Source organism: Coturnix japonica, chromosome 9, assembly GCF_001577835.2.
Source record: "Coturnix japonica isolate 7356 chromosome 9, Coturnix japonica 2.1, whole genome shotgun sequence".
In the NCBI taxonomy this organism is placed as follows: Eukaryota; Metazoa; Chordata; class Aves; order Galliformes; family Phasianidae; genus Coturnix; species Coturnix japonica.
In genome coordinates, this window is record NC_029524.1 from 5,101,635 (window position 1) to 5,117,119 (window position 15,485).

At 37.1% G+C, this 15,485-nt stretch overlaps 1 protein-coding gene across 1 annotated transcript; it reads left to right on the forward strand.

The window, feature by feature from the left end:
• Nucleotides 1-289: 289 nt before the first annotated feature.
• On the forward strand, nt 290-8,175 carry TRIM42 (tripartite motif containing 42). Its single transcript, XM_015871216.2, has 5 exons — nt 290-782; nt 1,842-2,548; nt 3,835-4,649; nt 5,317-5,544; nt 7,926-8,175. Exons 1-5 carry the CDS (start codon nt 442-444, stop codon nt 8,013-8,015), a joined length of 2,181 nt encoding a protein of 726 aa, XP_015726702.1. The 5' UTR covers nt 290-441; the 3' UTR covers nt 8,016-8,175.
• The last annotated feature ends 7,310 nt before the right edge of the window (nt 8,176-15,485 follow it).

A 15,485-nucleotide genomic window follows, 5' to 3' on the forward strand; every position in this document is an offset into this window, starting at 1 on the left:
AGTGTAAGTTTCCTTTACGTGTCATAGCTATATTTGAAGCCAACAAAATGACTGTAAAGTGTGTAGTTCTAACAAGACTGTTGCCTTGGGATAGCTAATCCCACTGCACAAACTATTCATGCTATTAATGGAGAGTGAGGTAAATGCTGTCTATGATTTCAAGAACAATTAGAAATATCATGACATATAGATGTTGTAAATCAGCATACAGAGCGTGTATAAAATGTGTATAAACATGTATATAGTACCCTGCCTGCATCCTTATTTGAATACATCACTGTGACATCACATTCCATTTAGAACAACATGCACTGCCTACAGCACAGACCTTAACCCTAGAGTCAGACAGATCTCTTGCCTTGTAGGAACCCAACTGCAATAATTTGAAGAGAAGCTAAAAGGATAAATGAACTTTCTTTCAGCTGTATAATGGAGGGATAGATGAAAATGGATATATGCTCATGCTTCTCAAACTGCTGTAATCTGACTTGCCACAGCGTAAAGAAAGAATGCCGCTCATCTTGGCGCTTCCTCTTTACAAATGAGCAGTACTGCAGCTGTTTTCCGTGCCCATACGAAGAGGACAAATCTTACCAGTGCTGCCACTGCTCATGTTCAGAGCATGCAAATTGCTGGTGGTGCTGTTGCTCTTGCTCAAGTAACCCAGACTGCAAATGCTGCTGCTGTGGTGGTGAGAATTCAACGTGTCAATACTATGCAAGCAAATGCTGCAGAATCTATGTCTTTGAACCACGATGGTCAAGAGCACCAGGGACTGCTCAGTAAGTGGAATCAAGGGCTTTTAGTTTTTATAGGTTTAAATTTTTCTAATTTTCATTCCATCTTAATGGATGTCTTGCATTTAGAAGTATAAGATCCAGTGGCTCAGTGGAGTATTTCAAACCACAGGATATCATTCTTTCTTAAAAGCAAAAAAAAACTTTTTTTTTTTTCCCTACCATTCTCTAGAGTGACAAGAAAAGAAATAGCATGGCTGAACATCTGGGCAGAGAAGGTGCTAAACTGAAGCATGGCAGAAGGCCAGATTGTAGTCTCCTAGAATCAGGAGTACATCCTGAATAATGATGCTCTTTGCCAAGGATATAGAAAATGGCCAGGATCATTATAAAAGTAATACTCTTTTTTTCAAACAATAATGTCCACTGGCTAAGAGGAAAGCCAGGATAATCAAGATTTAAAGAGAACGCAGAGAATCAGTTATTTTCTAAAATACAAGAATTATTCTAATTTTAATAAAAATATCCAAATTTTGATTCTTTCATGTTAATTGCCAAAATTTTAATGATGTAAGACTGCTGCTAAGAATAATCTTCATTTGTTTTAAAAATCAGAAATAATGAGTGATTTTTTAAAATAATTAAAATTTAGGATCCTTCTATGTAAATGTGTGTTGTTATTTTAAATTGAAAAGTTTTTTCTTTTTCATTTTATTTATTTTTGTGTTCTGTTTATAAAAAGAAGCAAATGAGAAGGAGACAAAAACACATTCCAGACTGCAGTAAACCAAAATGAAATCTGTTTTTTGGACACCAGTATTAACTCAAGAAATTCAGAGAGACTTGACAAGAGTAAGATTTCTGCCTACTCACATTGTTGGAAACAGCATTCAAATACACTGAAATAGTTACGAAAATGAAAAGAATGAATTCTTAGTATTGTTAACTTAACTGTTTAAATAAAATATCCTGTCCAAATAAAGGGACGGTTGGCATGCAAGATGGATCTGCTTATTTTATCATTCTGTTTCTTAGATTGTGCACTGATATTCTGCCTTACATTTTCATTTGTTTGCTTCCCCCCCCCCATTTGATTTGCTTAAGGTCAGGAGATGTCACATCAAGATTAAGAACTAGATATAGCACATCTGCCAGTATACCAGAAAGGAAAGGCTCCAGCCAGGCTTTTCGTGACCAGCTTGCCTGTCCACTGTGTAAACAGTTATTTCTCCAGCCACTTATGCTGCCATGCAATCACTGCATTTGTGAGAAATGTATAATAAAAAGCAAGACCAAAGCTGAAGCAACAGAAAATTATTACATCATCATATGCCCGGTGTGTAGCAAAGCTCATTGTCTCCCTTGCACAAACAAAATTCAGCTGAGGAAGAATTACCTTAGAGCAAAACTAGCCAAGAAATACATGCGCAGACATGGCATTCTGAAATGGAGATTTGACCACAGTGTAGGACCAGTCCATTGTGAAGCTTGCAGGGAGAGAAGAAAAGTGGCAACTAAAAGATGTAAAACATGTGGAATGAACATGTGCAATGAATGTCTGCATTTATATCATGCTGAGAGTGGAGCTGAAGACCACATTTTTACCAGTGCATCTCAAGAAGATAACGAACAGTGGGCATGCTTACTGCACCACAACTCACACCTCTCTGAATACTGTCTGGATGACCACAAACTGATCTGTTGTTTCTGCAAGAATTTGCAACACAGTGACCATGAGACCATCCCTTTGGCAGCTGCGTGTTCAAGAGAAGCTGCTTCTCTCTCCAATACAATTGTAAAATTTAAAGAAGGTTTGTATTTCTGCTGCTTCTTACACTTCCCTATGCCATTGCAGGAAAGATACTTGCACATACACTTGATGAGCCACGTTAATTCTTTGAATATCACAAAAGGCAGAAAGATGAACCATTCCCACTGTGGAAATACAGAGGAAAGAAGCCTTTAATTGTGTGGAACCACATGACAAATTCAAATACTAGAGAACAAAGGATTTGTATGTGAGATAGTGCATCTTGGTGTAGGAAACTCCATTTCATACTGCGAGACCCAGTGTGAAACAACCACAAATTACACCTACATTTTTAAATCAGAAGTACATGCCTTTTTCCCTGCAGGCAAATTATGAATTGTCTCTCTTCAGTCAGTATTATGATTGTGTCCATGCTGAGTAAGAGGCAAGACAGCCTCAATGTTCTGAGGAGCTACAGCAATGTCACTTCCTTTATCTAAGAGTTCATCCATAGTGTCTGAGTGACAGTGCAGAGACTGGGATTTTATGAATTTCTTTTAAATACTTTGATTTTTGCATATAACACCACAAATGCTGGGGACAGACAAAGTTGCACAGAAAACAGAATTTGGAAAGGTGATAGTGAACCACATGCAGTGAGAAATAACTGGAAGCATTCAATTTGCATTTTCATAACAGTCTTGAAGCTCAAAAAGTAAAATGCAAAATATTTGTGTAAGGTTCTGTAATGGTAATGTGATATTGTTCCAAAATGTTAGCTGCACTTCAGCAAAATTTACTGTCAGCCTCTGGTGTTTTTGATTCTGTTCTCTCACAGTTCTCAATTTTTAGTGTCAGAAGAATAAATCATATCTTCACATAATGGCTATCAGAGGAATGTACTGTCAGATACAGTCATAATGAGATCTATGCAGTCACATTGGTTACAATTGTTTTAGCTTGCTACTGACGTGATAAAATTCAAAAAATAATACAGAACTACTATAAATCAGATTTCAGGATTTCCCATGTAATTAATTAAAAATCATCAAGCCCATTATGGGGGACGAAAAATAAGTAAGTGAAAGAACAATAATCAAGGAGCAATTAGCTACCTGACTTTCATACATCGGAATATGAAAATTTTATCCCAGTCAACTTCCCTTGGAGCTCCCTAGCAGTAGAGATGAGCAAAAAGTAGTAAATTCTCACTTGTTCCACGTTCCATCAACCCTGAAATTTCTTTAAACTACAACCTATCATTCTGTCTCTTCTAACCACTATATTTTAATATGAAGTTGAAACTACTGACCACAGGTTTGTTGTTTATTTTGTTTTGTTTTTCAGCACGCCAAGGAGTTGACAATGATCTAATGGAAATTATCCTGTTAAAAAATAATTTCCAAACATCCAAGGATCTCCAAAGGAAGGAGATCAGAAATGGATTCTTAAAACTACATACAGTGCTACACGAACAAGAAAAAGAGATGATGGAATTGCTTGAAAACATTGAACTTAAAAAGCAGAAAGACATTTCAGAATATGTAAACTATACATTCAGCCAGCTCTCATATATGGATGGCCTTATCCAATATGCTGAAGAGGCTCTTAAGGAGGAAAGTCAAGTTGTATTTCTGCAATCTGCACACTGTTTGGTGAAAGAAATAGAAGATGCAATTCCTTCCATTTTCCAGCCTAGTCCACTTATCCGAGAAGACCCCCTAAAGAAACTGCAATTCAAATTTGATGAAGTGTTTGCCATTTTACAAGGATTTTCACCATCCCTTAGTGAAACAAAACAGTTTGAAAGCAAAGCAGAAAAGTATCCCTGTTATTTTAACCCAGAAATAATGGTTCCAAGGCATGTTTCAAGCACACGTGAGGCCAAGCAATCAACGCTTCAAAGATCATCCTTAAATTCCTTGTTTGAATTGGACATGGCAATTGAAAGCACTCTTGGGAGACAAAACTCCACCCCTCCCCATCATTCTACACAGAGTAATAAATTCTGTGAATCTTGGAATGCAGCTTGTGAAACTTCAAGAAAAGAAAGGAAACATCAAGTTTACTTTTCAAGATCAGCACCTATGGAAAAAGAATCATCTGCAGTGCCAGGACCTGTTACTATATATCAAACTGTTGTTTACCCAAGGTCTGCCAAAGTAAGACATTAATGAATTCTAAATCTATGCAAATACTATTATCATTATATTTTCAGGCTCTAAGGTTCAATTTTGAAAAAATAAGACTACAATACCAAATAATTAATTTGCATAGGAGAGAGTGCATTTCAGACTTGTCCTTAAAGATAAAATGAAGTATAAACTGAGTTGCATCACTTTCCTACCATATTAAGTACAGCTGTTATAGTATTTTATATGTCATAAATATCTTACATAAAACGGTCCATTGCAAAAAGAAACAGATGTATTGTTTGTATCTAAATATCTGTGTATCAGACTAAATCATTTAATCCCTGTTCTTGGCCTTCAAATGCGATTTCGTATGTCTATGTAATTTTCCTCCTGATATATCAGAGATACTAACGAGAACAGGATGGATGCATAAGATCAAAAGAACATGTTGCAAAGAACCAACTGCTACCAGCCCTCAGTACTTCCAGTGTGTCAGAAGACAGTACGATGAAATTCACAGGAGGGTGTTTATGTCTCAACATGTATTTTACAATTAGGTTGGAATTTCAGCTACTTCGGCATCTGAAAATTAACACCTGCTAATCGGGAGCCTTTCAAAAAAGGCATAAATGAAAACTAACAAAATCAAAGAGTACATAATGGTGCACTACAGGTTTTTTTTTTCTCTTCACAGATCTACTGGACTTGTCCTGCAGAAGATGTGGATTTCTTTGAGGTAGAATTTTATGAAGTTCTTGGTATCAATCCTGATTACACTGTCCAGACACAACTGGATGGCAAGCTAAGCAAAATACAGCAGCAGAACCTTGAGATATATAATTTGGATTCAAATACAGAATATCTTTTCAAAGTACGTGCTGTCAATAAAAATGGTCAAGGAGAATGGAGTGAGAACTGTAAGGTATTACATATTCTTCCAATATTTTATAGAGTTATGTTAACGTTCTTGCCCGTAGACTTGGTTGGAGTTTTTTTTTTTCATATATTTACAAAGAATACTGCTTGAATAGAAGATTACAATACACTTACCTAGGTAAGTGATGCTGATATTACACTAGATATTTCCATATGTTGTTCATCCTATCTGTAATTGTTTGTCCTATGAAGAAGAATGCTTCTTGTTGTTTTCTAGCAGAGATTCTGTGTTATGATTACATCAGACACATAGTCATAAATAATATTATTTCATGTCTGAAACAGCCTTTATGCTAATCTCTCTGAACACATAGAACAAAAGTATGAAGAATCGGATTCAAAAAAATTTCATTCTAGAAAGAGAAGGCAATAATTAAGGGAAAGAGGAACCAAACAGAAATTAAGAATATTCCTTGACACCTTTGGCCACATTGCTCCTTTACCATGGTTTTAGAATTGAAAGAAAAGTGTTGAAAATATAGAAGTTTAAAAGTGTAGGAAGGTTTTCAAAAAGGCATCAAAAGTTGAGACCCTACTTGTTTCATAGCTTTTCCCTGATAAAATTTTAGTAAGGGGTGTATCAATGAGCGGCAGTGCACAGAAAAAACAGATGCATTGCATAAGAAGGGTAGGTGCCAGTCTAGGATTCCAATCATATTTTAAAGTGTGTTTCCTACACCTATTGCATCAAGCGCTGTTCCCTTCCAAGACTCTTGCCCCTTTTCACATTTAAAGAGTAGCAGTTTGGGACTATGAAACAGCATTCAGACATCCTACCTACTTGGCAAGATCTAATGATAAATGATACCTTCTTAGGCTGCTACAATTCCTACACTTAAAATGCAGACTTTTGTTTGCTTTGGTTTGTTTCTTTTTTAATCTGGCAATTTGGAATGCTATACTGATTCCTTCTTTTGAAAATTGTTCTTTCTTTAGGCCTCACAGTCACATTAATATCCCAGAGAAACAAACTCACACAACATTTGTTGTGATTTACAGAAGAGTTCCACAGCAAACAGAAACAAAACAGGGTATATAACAGACGTATATACATCTTTTCTTTTTTAAAAAATCAAACCAACAATATCTGCACTACATGATCATAGAACCTGCTATGGTTGGCATTATCTCTTTACCTGAATTCAACAAATAACAAAATGAGTGCTACTCATCAACAAAGTTGTGTGACGATATAACCTCCTACTGCTAGAGGAAGGGCTGTAGGAAGTGCTTGAAGGTATCTAGAGTCTGTACAGGGCTCAGAGATGACACAATATTTGGAACATGCAGTTCAGCAGCAGCAACTAGGAGGAATGAAGGTTACCCCTGACCATTTAAGCCTGCATAAGCTATTTATGACTGGCAACTAGATTTCAGTTTAAAATTTGATGGATGGAATTCTACTTCCTTGAGTAACAGAAAGCCAATACTGCAGACATTTTTGAGTAAGAGTTAAGGCTGTTGAAGACCCTGGATGAATGATGAAAACTGAAGGCTGCTTCATCAACCAAACTGCTTATTACTACTGCCCTATCAAACCATGCAAATCTGCACCACAAGGCAAGCCGAGTCCCCTCAGGGTGAATTTCATGGCTCCCTTTAAACTTCTCAACAGAGTAGACAAAAAAATGTGTTGCCTCAGAGACGAAAGACTCAGCTGCTTCTGCCCCAGGAGAAGGAATGAAAATCTCTAAGGAGGCAGTTAGAGCCAGGAAATAAAAATGCTGTAACTCTGAAAATGATGCTCCTAGCACTGTCACTCTGGGAAGGACTGCCTCCTATCCCACACCTTCTACCTAATGACAGTGAGTGTCCTCAATAGCCTGCCATAAATGCCGAGATAATTCACATTCTTTAATACACCTCTTGAGAATACCAACCACAGATACAATGATAATATGAATGGTTCTTTAGGTTTTATTTGTTTGCTTTAACTTCTTATCATACTCTAGTGAATGAAGCATTTGGAAGAAAACATTTCAAAGTTACCTTGGAAGCGAAATGCAGAATTACTTCTAATGGATGTTGGCTTCTAAATCCTGCGATTGTATCTGAAACTCCTTCCCCAAATGATTAGCTGCCAAAACTTAATCATTTGCATTTATCAGTGTACAAAACACTATCAAATGTATGCTGTTAAATAACTGCTCATCTTCAATGTAAGATTTTTAGAAGAGTTCAATTTCCATTTCTTCTCAAATATAAGTGCTTAGACTTTCCAAAGATCAACATAGATTAAATGGGCTCTTGGCAGTTTTGAAAATGCATCTGTAAACAGCAAGTTCTCTTGAAAACAGTCGCTAATTAAATCTGATTCCCAAAATAACAAATTCTGAAATTTAATATGTTCTCATGTTTTACTTGCAGATAATTACTTCAGGTGAACCCCAGAAAATCCATAACAGATGGAGGACTCAGAATAATATGCAGCGTACTCAGCAAACACTGAAGAGATAGACAACAAACAAAGGCAAGGTTTCTAGTTCAACAGCAGCAAAAAGAACATGTGGATGCTTTCTTATGCAGTAACCGCTTTTCCACCAAAGTCACCAACCTGAGACTTACTGGTTCCTGGTAAATAATATAATAACAATAAAAATATATCCTTTTCATTATGTTTTCTTTTTCTAAATGTAGCAATATGGCCTAATAAATAGATAAATAAATAAATAAATAAATAAATAAATAAAAAGCTATGTTCTACATAAAAATATAGTATAAAACCAATCAGTCTACTTGAGGGAATTTCACAGCTTCAAAGAAAATAACAATATTTGCACAGTAAGGTAACACTGCAGTTTTTACTGAGGTCACTCAGTACTGGTTCTCAGAGCTGCAGGAGGCTATACCAAGTTTCTCATACGTTTAAACTGCAGAATGTTACTCTTTAGCTACATGGTTTTTGTCTCAGCCTCACTCAGCATGCACACATACAACAAAGCTGGCAATAGTTAGGACAGCAAACACAAAAATGCAGGTAGACAGAAGTTTAAAACTTTAGGCACTTAATTATGGGCAGCTCTACTTGACTACTGTGAAGGTCATCTGTGCAAGATGTGGAGTATTCATTTATTCATAGTAGCTACAAATAAAATCAGGAGAACTCAGAGCAGGAATTACTGGATCCACAGGAAGTTCCTGTGTTCCAGTGATCAACAGTAATAAGCAATGTTCTTTTCTGCGCGGCAATGACCTTTCAGGCTATCCTTTTCTTAACTTCAGCTATGCCAACCACATGCATATCTAGCCAGGAACGAAATGCCAGTGAGCTTCATCTCTGTACCTGCGAAGACCATAGAACAGAACCTCCTGGAAGATATTTAGGTGGATAAAGAATTGGTTGAAGTGTTGTTGTCAGTCACCCTCTGCCTGGGTGGAGGTCAGTCACAAATGGTGCTGCCCAGGGGTCCATCTTTGGACCAGTACACTTCAACATTTTAGCAACAACACAGACAGTGGAATTAAGTGTTCCTTCACCAAGTTTGCTGATGACACTCATGTGAATGGTGCTGTTGACATAACAGAACGGGGGGGATACCATCCAGAGGGACCTGGATGTGCTTGAAAAGTGGGCACATAAGAATCTAATAAGGTTCAACAAGTGAAAGGTATTGCACTTGGGTCAAAGTATTCCCAGCTATGAGTATACTGAGAGCAGCCCTGCTGAGAAGGATTTAGGGGTCCTGAGCAATGAAAAGGTGGACGTGAGCCACCATTGCACTCTTGCAGAAAACCAACAGTATCCTGGGCTGTACCAAAAGAGGAGAGGCCAGCAGGGAGAGGGAGGTGACTGTCCCCCTCTACTCTGCCCCAGTGGTCACTAGGTAGGATGAAAAGCCATCAGTGGAAAATGGGGTTTGCATTTTCAAAAAAATACTGAACAATTATAGGAGTAACAGACATTAAACAGCTAATTATGAATGCTTTAAAAGGAACTTGATCTTCACAATTGAACAGCACCCACAGTCTACTGCTAGATTTTTGCAGAAATCTAAATGAGTTTTCCCGGTAGTCTGATTATTCCTTCAATACTCTTGGTTTGTTAGAACCCTTCCCCAGACAGTGAGATTTTACACCTATTTTAAAGACATGTGAGTTTTTGCTGATGGTCTACAGTTGCCCTTAAGCTCACCCATCTGGTATTTCTCTAAGTATATTTCTCTGTAGATGGATGGGACTGCTGCTTCTTCCAACTATATAAAATTCCTTCACAGCCTCTGGCTACCTATTGGTAATAGTAGCCTTCTTTAGCCAGCAGTTCTTAAGAGATACAATTTGCAGTACACGTTTTTTCTGCAAAAGCCAACCAAAGCTCCAGTTCTCATTTAAAGTAAACAGTGACTCAGATCACTTGAACAGGGCAACACCTCATCAACATATCCAACAGATGAGTGTCACTCCCACACTGCAGGCTTTAAAATTTTTATTAATTATTGTGGAGATGCTGGAAATCTATGTTTCTTTTCAAACAAATTACCTCTCAAACGTCTCCATCTCATTTTTTTTTTTTTTAATCCTCCAGAGCTCCCTTTTTATTTTCATGAAAGAAAAAAAAAATAAGTTCTTTATATACAGTCCAGTGCCTGCCTGTGCACAGCCAAATCCCATGGTGACTGGATGTCTACAGCCCAACTTACTGCATTCCTCTCAATAAGCAGGCAAGTCAAAGAACAGGACAATTTTGCTTATCTACCACTTGCTGCTCAATTGCAGCAATTGGTAGTGAGGCAGCACCATTTCTCATCCTGTGCAGACATTTTACAGTTGCACATCCTGAAATTGAAATTTTGAGATGTTTATAAATAAATAAAAGCCTTCCTGACTGTAATACAATGTGAGATTTGCATAATTACTTTTCAAAGTAATGAGAGTAACAGAAGCCAAAACACAGAAGGTTGACTATCTTTAGAGCAGCCTGTGCCAGCAAATAAACACAGAATTCTTGTAAGTATCAAATTGCAAAGCAGTTTAGAGCCAGCGTAATTCATTTAAGGAACAATAAGCATTTATTTGTACTAGGCATGGTGCCAAGGTGAGCAAATGAAAGACATATATGTAATTGAATATTAGATGAGCCATCATTTCATTTCACGATCATTTCTCTCTTGGAGTATTTCTAAGTAACCCTGCTCAACAAAACATCAAAAAATAAAGGTGGCTGTTGAATCATTTTCTCTAATGCCACATATTTACCAAAACAAACAGTGAAGCTGATACAAATAATGACACTTAGAAAGAAAATACTCTGGGATACTGGCTACTACTTTATGAAGTGACAAAATCAAGAACAGCTTCATTCTAAAATAAAAAAATCTGGCCAGTGACATCTCTGTCTTCCCAAATGACAGAGCTGGCAAGCTTCTGTTGCCATAAACCAACTGACCAATGCATCCTGCATAGGACCCTTAGATATGAGAATATCAACTAGTAAATTGAGATACTTCAGTCTATTATCATCCATTTGCTATGTAAACCATTAGAAAGTTATTAGAGTAAATAATTCCATTTTTTACCAATGATATCTTCAGGAATATTTCCACAATAATTACAGGCCCCTGGAGAATACCAGTCCCATTGTCAGACACTACAGCTGCACAGGAAATGGTAGCAGTATTTTGAGGTCTTAAAAATTAACAAGAACACTTAAACTTCTGACTGAAAGTATTCCTGAGACTTTCTGTCATAGCCACTCTTTGCAATACAAGGAGGCTCACCTTGCACCTCTTTACAATGCCTAACAGTGACTTAAAAGCTGAAGTTCAAAGTACACAATTACAGGTATTATTTTAGGTTACAGGATTTTCATTAAATAGAAAATAACAGAACAAGTAAATAAATATAAGAAAATATAAAAATAGCCTATCATGGTAGTTCGGTTGTGAGTTGTAAAGCTAAGCTAGTTTAGTTCTGTTGAGTAATATATTCTGACAGGCAGGAGACTGCACAATCAAAATTAAGTCAGGGAACAAAAGTGAAACATAAGCAAAAACCAGAAAGGTTTCAACCAAGTCCCTTTTATATCTCATAACCCCAAATGCACAACTTTGACTCACCCCAAATGCTTCATAAATTGATATCATCAGGATAAGTAAGAGTTTGAAAACATCAGTGAAATTCAAAAATGTTTTTGTAAAAAGAGAGAGGGTAGATACTAATACAAATTAAAAACAAAGAAAAAAAGGAAACGTATGTCAATGAATGCAAGTGTTTTAAAAGCTTTTCAAATACAGATGTTTTGCTTAATACCTAAAATTTATGTTCCAATTATTTTGTTTATTTTCCTAAGTTCAAAGTACTTAAAAATTTGTACATATTTGCTTCCTTCCACAGCACTTCTTTGCTATACGCATGTTAAACAACCCTTTCAAGAGAAATTGCAATTGTCAAGAGCTCTCCCAGCCATGCATCAATCTTTTTAATAGAGCTCACTGTTTTTCTTTTTCCCTCTCCACAATAGTAACTAAGACAGACACTATAAATTCCTGCATTTCAGTCTCAAAATAAAAAAGGACGCATCCTTGTGTTTATAACCATGTTTGTTACCATGGAATTTTTACATTACTTCACTTTTACCAGCACATGGCAGGAAACAAATCTTAGTCTAACATTAATTTTTAAAAGACTCTGGTTCATAGAATCATGGGATGGTTTGGGTTGGAGGGGACTTCAAAGACCATTTAGTTCCAATCCCCCTGCTATCGGCAGGGACATCTCCTGCCAGATTAGGTTGTCCAGGGCCTCATCCAACCTGGCTTTGAACACCTCCAGGAATGGGGCATCTATGGGCAGCTTGAGTCAATACCTCAACACCCACTATGTAAAGAACTTCTTTCAAATATCTAATTGAAGCCTATCCTCTTTTAGTTTAAATCTGTTACCTTTCATCCCATCACCCTCTAAGGAAGAGTCCCTTTCCAGCTTTCCTGCAGGCCTCCATTAGCAACTGGAAGGCTGCTGTAAGGTCTCCCCGAAGCCTTCTCTGACATCTAGCCTAGTCTGACATCTAGACACAATGACTCCCCTGGTATTTTTTCTTATTCTCCAGTAAACTCTTCAAGCAGAAATTATGTATCTGATAGCAATTTCATTCTTAGAAATGTTCAGCTTTTCATCTGAATGTCTGCACAGAAAGTACCATTTCTTCATTTTAATGTCACTGAATATATTCCCAATTTGCCCAGGGCAACTCTAAATGGACTAGCTCTTGCTCTCCCAAGACTATTTATTTGAAGGTTAAAAGTGAAAATGAGGATCATAAGAAAATCTAACCACTTAGAAACCAATTTTTCAATGTAATTTTTGAATTCATGATACGATACATAAAAAAAGCAGTACTTGATGCTTCAAGAACTTCTCTTAAGTTAAAGAAGCAGGGGGAAAGAGACCCCTTTCATAATAGATGAGCTGAATGAATTGTTCCTATTACAGGTCACAAAGTAATCCACATAAGAATAGTCAGGTTAGGTAAAAGCCGTGCCTTGTGTGTTACCCACTGATATCCAACAATGTGTTAACCAGCAGTGACCAGTGGCAAACAGAAAAGTACAAAAACAAATAATGTTCCTCAGGACATCGTAAGGTATGGCTTAAGAATTTACACAACCACAAATAGTCTCCAGTAGCTCACAAATATTTCCTCTCTTGAATTTGTCCATTCCTATCTTAAGACCCTTTCAGCATTTTAACTATATTACATTCCCGCATAGCAAGGAGTTTCTCCCTTTTCAGCAGCAACATCTAGCTTGACTTAAAAACTTCATCAACTTGGCTCTATGATCAAAATTTCCTTCTACCACAGAAATCATGTAATATTGCCTAACTTACCCATACAAGTTCACAACTGAGGTAGTGGGGAGGGGGAAGTAAGCAGAAAAATCCACCATATTTTCAATAAAATATGCCACACAATACTGAAGACATTTACAAAGGGAATTTCTAATGGAAGTACCAAGTAAATCTACATGAACCTCTTGTTAAAAGCTTGCAAAAGGCAATATTTAGAAATTTGAAGAAAAACAGCAATATACTTCAAGGAAGAAAATCATTCTGAGAGCTTGTGGCACATTTTGACCTCAGTGTTATCCTTAAATTAAAAACAGATTAATTTTGCATCACCAGGAACAGTCAGAGGAAGGAGCTGAAGCATAAAGAAACTAAATTTATAAGCACTAAATGCTTCCGTAACAAATCTTACTAATTCCAGGGACCAGAACCTCACTGCTTCCACTCCTGTTCTCCCAACTTCCTCCCACAGCTACTAAGAATGAAGATGGCCATTAACATACATAGGTTGCTCCAAAAGCAATGTCTCTTATTTATTTCCTCTTAAGAATGAGTCATTTCCCACAGAGACAGGAAACAGACACTATTATGAATAGATAAAATATTAACAAGTGTTAATCTGACAACACTTCTTTATATATATATATATATATATTTCTTTATTTTTATTTTTTTCCCTGAAAAACAGTATTCAAATCCCAAGTGAATATGTCCACAGATACTGAAACTACATTGCTACACAAAGTCTGGCAGTCACACTTTGTATTACACCGCATACAAATCTTTCCTATCTTGCATAATGTTAAACATTCATCTAATTAGATGCAGTAATAACCAAATACTTTGCAGAAGTAGGACAGGTTGTTTTCTAGTTCAAGAATTCTATTGAATTTTAAATTTCTCATTAAGATTGTGTGCCCCGGTGGCACAAGTGGTAGGAATGCCGTGTTGCAACACCGGAGGCTCTGCGTTCGAATCCCCCCTGTGGTGCAAGTGGTAGAAGTGCCGCTCTGCTACACAGGGGCTTGAAACCCGGGGGGTTGGACTCGATGATCTCTAAGGTCCCTTCCAACCCGCACGAGACTATGGTACTATGATGATACTATGATCAGTTAAAAAAAAAAAAATGTTTGGAAACTGATGCAGCTAATGTAACTGCTTTACTTATTGTTTACTAGGAAAAAAGGATGATTTGTCATAGATACACATCTGATGAGACTTCCTTTGCAAAAGCTCTGAGCTTAGGTGCTAAGTTACTCTTAGGTACAAATTATTTAAATCAGGCAGGAACCGAATTTACAATCTTTTAATCAGCACCATAGTGCAGCTGGTAGGATCGTCCACCTTCTTCCCATTTGCTGCTGATTAACTTAGGTATCTCCTGCTCTCATAATGTTCTAAGAAACCAATCCTGTGCATATAGGCTTTTTTTTCAACTGCTCTAAATAGTCAAGCTAGAATCACATTCAGAGCTTTTAATTCTGCTGTTTGGGAGGGCAGAGAAGGGCTCACCAATTACAATGACACAATCTCTGCCTTTCAGACTTAAGGAACAAAATAGGAACAAAAATCTCAGCTAAACTTTGAACTTATTCTCTTGACTAATAATGCTACAGCCAGGAAAAGGCAATAGCTCTACTGCCAAATAAATCTTACAATTCTTAGAAATCACACACATGCTCTGGTCCTCTTTGCAGCAGAGTTCAGCTTAGCACTGCTCAACAGAAACCAATCAGCTTGAGCTCCACTTACTGCCACTCTCATGCACCTCAATGAGCCATTCTCAGCAGCAATTAAGGCTGCAGCAGCAGCAGCCACTGAAACAGATATTCGAGCTGCTATGCAGTCAATTACCAGATGGTATTGATGTGATGGACGAAACACAAAGATCAACATGGACAGAGATGAGTAGGAAAATTGCATAGCAGTCAGCAGTGCAGAAGGCACCAGGACTTGAATTTATGAGATAAACTGCATTAAAGTAACAGGGCTCCAAATATCAATGAACAGATTAACCAATCAACTTGATCCTCCTTCTCTTGATTAGCTGGAGACTGAATTCCTGTTCTTGTTTAGACTGAAGTTTAATTCTCTCCATCCATAGCAAAACTGTCAATGCATAGCCATTGAATCACATATGTGGCA